Source organism: Vigna unguiculata, chromosome 4, assembly GCF_037176805.1.
Source record: "Vigna unguiculata cultivar grain cowpea cultivar isolate G323 ecotype 2 chromosome 4, ASM3717680v1, whole genome shotgun sequence".
Lineage (NCBI taxonomy): Eukaryota > Viridiplantae > Streptophyta > Magnoliopsida > Fabales > Fabaceae > Vigna > Vigna unguiculata.
The window spans coordinates 8,869,060-8,873,802 of record NC_140795.1 but is presented as its reverse complement, the minus strand read 5'-3'; the positions used below and the strand labels follow the sequence as shown (position 1 = coordinate 8,873,802).

The 4,743-nt window shown below is 26.7% G+C and overlaps 1 protein-coding gene across 1 annotated transcript; it reads right to left on the bottom strand.

Annotated features, from left to right (window-relative positions):
* Nucleotides 1-208: 208 nt before the first annotated feature.
* Nucleotides 209-1,027, bottom strand: LOC114180287 (uncharacterized). Its single transcript, XM_028066576.2, has 3 exons — nucleotides 918-1,027; nucleotides 756-824; nucleotides 209-578 (listed from the first exon to the last, which is right to left on the bottom strand). The coding sequence occupies exons 1-3, from the start codon at nucleotides 969-971 to the stop codon at nucleotides 504-506; spliced, it is 198 nt and encodes a 65-aa protein (XP_027922377.1). The 5' UTR covers nucleotides 972-1,027; the 3' UTR covers nucleotides 209-503.
* Between the last annotated feature and the right edge of the window lie 3,716 nt (nucleotides 1,028-4,743).

Sequence of the window (4,743 nt, the reverse complement as noted above, 5' to 3'; positions counted from 1 at the left end):
TGACATTACTTGACAAATATAAGGACCAAAAGAGTAATTTAACATAATTTTAATTAAGTGAAAAATGTTTCAATTCATCCAAAAAAAATGCTTTGCATTCAAAATTCCAAAATGTTTGCCTAATAGAATTTAAAACAAATTGTAGGACTGAGAAGTAATTTAATTGATAGATAAACTTGTTGCTTGTTGAAAGGAACTCAACAAAATGTACTTATAAATGGCTAGATCTAACATTTTGGTGTTAGCAATGTCTTTCTACAAGATTTTAGAACCATTCATATTTAAAACTTTGAGTCTTTGATCATTAAAGAATCTGGTTTCCCAAATCAAAGGAAAATGGTTACATTTGAAATAAAATTGAATGATGTTTCTACAAATTGAAATAAGATGAATACATCTAATATAAAAAAAGAATGATATTTCTACAAAATATGTAGATGAACAAAAACAAGGTTTATTTGAAGGGAAGAAAGTCAAGCATAATTAACGATCCATTTAGCTTTTTAATTCTTTGAATTCAAAGCACTCTTGATAGAATCAGTAGCTCCTTGTGCCTTTTCCTGCATTTGTTGCCCAGCCTATACACAATAAAATACACTTACTTTTATCATGCATTTTATTTTCTAATTCAACAACCATGTAAGACTCTTTACATTCGAATGTCAATATGAATATTATTGTAAATATGGATTAAACATGAATGTTACAACATGCTTTGATTTAGATAAAAGTTGGGAAACAAAGAATAGAAGAACCTGTTGCATGGAATCTTGAGCAGAATGAGCAGCATCACTAGCCTTGTCCATCATGTTGCTAGCCTTTTCCTGCAATATCATACAAAAACCTTTCAATGATTTATGAATATTGAGCATGCGTGAACATCAACACACTACAAAGAGAAGAGGTTGAAGGTAGACCTGAGCTTGACCCTTGGCTTGCCCAACATTGTAGCTTGCATTTTGGGAGTCCATCTTATGTTGAATGAAGAATCAAGTGTTGTTAATTAGTGTTAATTTTTCTTATGCATATTTTCCCACTCTTTGTTGTGGTTTATATAGTTTCTCAATGCATTGCATCTTTGAACAAGTGTTTGATGTTCACGTTTTCTTGCATAATTGTGATCCAGAGTTTCCTCCTTAACTTGTGTTTCCAAGAGCACATGTTAAACCAATTTTGGAAAGTGATTTTCACATTTATGATCAACATAAATATATGGGTGTTTCATATCGTAAAAAATAGTGTCTCTTAGAGAGAGATAACATACAATTAGTTCAAATATCTTAAATATTTAAAAATTAACTATTTTTATCTTTTATTGATTGAATAAATATTTAAGCATGTAGATACTCAATTACTTATCCCATTAAAGAATGATGTGTTACATGAAGTTCAAGATAGTTGACATTTTTTTCTTTTAAATATTTGTTGTAATGATCATGTTTATATGTAGTTGTTTAAATTAAATTTCAGTAAAGTTTTGTTATAGTTAATGTATGAAATCACTAAAATTTTTTGTTCAAAAATCTTTGTTATATAAGTGTATCTTGTATTGTTAAAAAATCTTTGTCATATAAGTGTTTCTTGTATACAAAGTATTTGTTATGCAAGTATATAATTGATTAAATAAATAAAAATTAGAAGAAAAAAAATGCACTTTTTACGATACAAGTAGAAATTGATTAAATAAACAAAATTTTTAAAAGAAAAATGTATCTTTTATGATAGTATATTCAACTGTCATAAAATATAATTCATTTTATAATGATTACAACTACACTTGTCATGAAAAATGATACTTTTTATGAATTATTATTATAACTCGTTAATGAAATTATGTAATAAGAAAATATCGGTGACAATTTCGTAAATACTGAAAATAATATAACATCAGTTGTTCGGGTAGTCGATGTAGTATGACATTTGAATTGAACTTAAAAAAAACACATGATACTACATCAATTGTTAGAGAGAATTGACGTAGTATATGTTTTTATTCAAAGCTCGTGCCTTTTCATTTCTCTCTTTTGTTCCGGTTCTTTGTTTTCTCTCGCAGCTGGTTCTACCTGTTTTTGATCCTCCACTTGTGCCTCGTTCACCATTGTTGTGTGCCTCTTTCATACCGAACAACATTTTTTTTAGGCTGGCATTGTCGCCCTAAAGGAGCTTTTTTGCCAGTACCATTGTCGCCGCTCAACCCTCTTAGTCTACCGCTGCATTGTGCTCAACTTGTGCCTCTTGGTCCTGTTCTATGGTGGGCTTCAAACGAGACTCTCAAACCCTTACAGTGGCACTCCCCTCCCAACATATTCTTTCTCTTCCGTTGAGATGCGTCTTCTTATGGTAACGTACATCATCTTTGTTTTTCATAAGATAGAATTTTTTGTAACAAGGTAGAGTGCCTTCTTAGAAATGGAAAAGAAATTGAATAATATAGGGAATGTTTGCAAAAAAACCGTGTATGGATAAGTAAATGTAGTATACAAAATTTGAATTTGGTTGTTCTTGATTCAAAGCTACTTTAGTGACTCTATTGTTGAATAGGGCATGGGTTTCTATTTGCTTTGCTCTATCCAACTTGTTGTAAGGGCCACTATTAGGGATGGCAACGGGGCGGGGCGGGGACGGGTTTCGCTATCCCATACCCATCCCCGCATAAAAAATTCATCCCCATCCCCATACCCAAACCCAACGGGTATCAAACTTTTTTCCCATCCCCATCCCCACCGGGTAACGGGTATAATCTCGTACCCATACCCGTACCCGTGTTCTAACTACTTCAATATTAATTTTTATAAAAGAAAAAAAATTACGGTAAAGAAAACATAATATTATGAAATATTCAATATTAGGAGGATTTTCTTCGATGCCAAATACCTTAAAATAAATTATAATTGTTTACATTTTATATTAGAATACCAAATAAAATTTCATGTGAACCAAAACATTTATTAAATTTGCAAACTACAACATTGATGAACTTAGTTGATAAAATTAAAAAATATTTCAAAAAAAATATAAAAGGAAAACAAATATTCAAATTAAAATATATTTTAAATGTTTGTTTACTTCAATTTTTTAAATTCTAATGAATCTCTTTTTTATACACTAATAAAAGTTATAATATATCACTTGATCAAAATGACACAAAGAACAAATAATAAACATAATAATAAAAGGAAAACAAATATTCAAATTAAAATATATTTTAAATGTTTGTTTACTTCATTTTTTTAAATTATAATAAATCTCTTTTTTATACACTAATAAAAGTTATAATACATCACTTGATCAAAATGACACAAAGAACAAATAATAAACATAATAATAAAATTTTGACATAGATTTTGTATCTTTTGAACTTCAATATATGTTGGATAGTGACAAAAAAATATTCATAGCAATTACATTAAATTTTTATATTGTAGTAAATAAAAGTTATTTATACAATTAAAGTGAAAAAAAATTACAGTATGATTAATAGTGAGTTATAAAATAACAAATAATTAGATAAAATATATCGAAATATTATTCTACATGATGAAAATAAACAATAAATAAAAATATTAAAAAACTAACAAATGTGTGTTTTAGAAATAATTTGAGAGACTATCGAAAGAAATCGCATAAAGAAAATCAAATGTATAATTAAGGTATGATAAAATTAAAAATACCTTAGAGAACTAATTATTAAATTACATTTGAAGTGGTTAAAATTAAATAGAAATATCATTAGTGACCAAAAAATTTGTCATTAAATTACAAATAAATTAGTAATTAAATTGGTCACTAAATCAAGTATCGATTCGATCATTGAATCAGTCACTAATTTAGTCATTGATTCAGATAATAAATCAACTACTACCACCAAAGACGAAAAATAGTGACTGATATGGGTTACTAACTAAATCAGTCACCATTTCATGTTTTTCTTGTAGTGAATTATCATATACTATTCCTAAATATCATTATATATATATATATATATATATATATATATATATATATAAAATTTTAACCACTTCAAACAGAATTTAAAGTGAAAAAATTAAATTATGATTAATAATGAGTTATAAAATAAAAAATAATTAGATAGAATATATCGAAATATTATTCTACATGATAAAAATAAAAACAATAAATAAAAATATTAAAAAACTAACAAATGTGTGTTTTAGAAATAATTTGAGAGACTATCGAAAAAAATCACACAAAGGAAATCAAATGTATAACTAAGGTATGATAAGACGAAAAATATCTTAAAGAACTAAGAAAACTTTTCAAATATCAACATATATACTTAATGGTTGAAAAATAACGAAAATTATTTTAATGAAACAAAAGAGTTCTTCAAATTAAATAAAAATTAATAATAATAATAATAAGTAAAGAATTTTTTTTATATTACCTTAAATTGAGAGTATAAACATTCTCATGTGAAAGGAAAATTTATAATAAATAAAAATATTAAAAAATAATATAAATATTCAAATGCGAGGCATAATATTTTTTTTTTATTAACATACATCATTTTAACATAACTACGTAAAGGTTATGATAAGATAAAAAATATATTGGAGATGAGAATGAGTTTCATGACAAATGAAATAATTAAAAGAAAAAAAAAGAAAAAAAAATATATATATATATATATATATTCCCATACCCATCCCCATACCCAACTGAAAAAGTCGGGGATTCCCCATACCCATACCCATACCCAGTCAATGCGGGGATTCCCCGTCA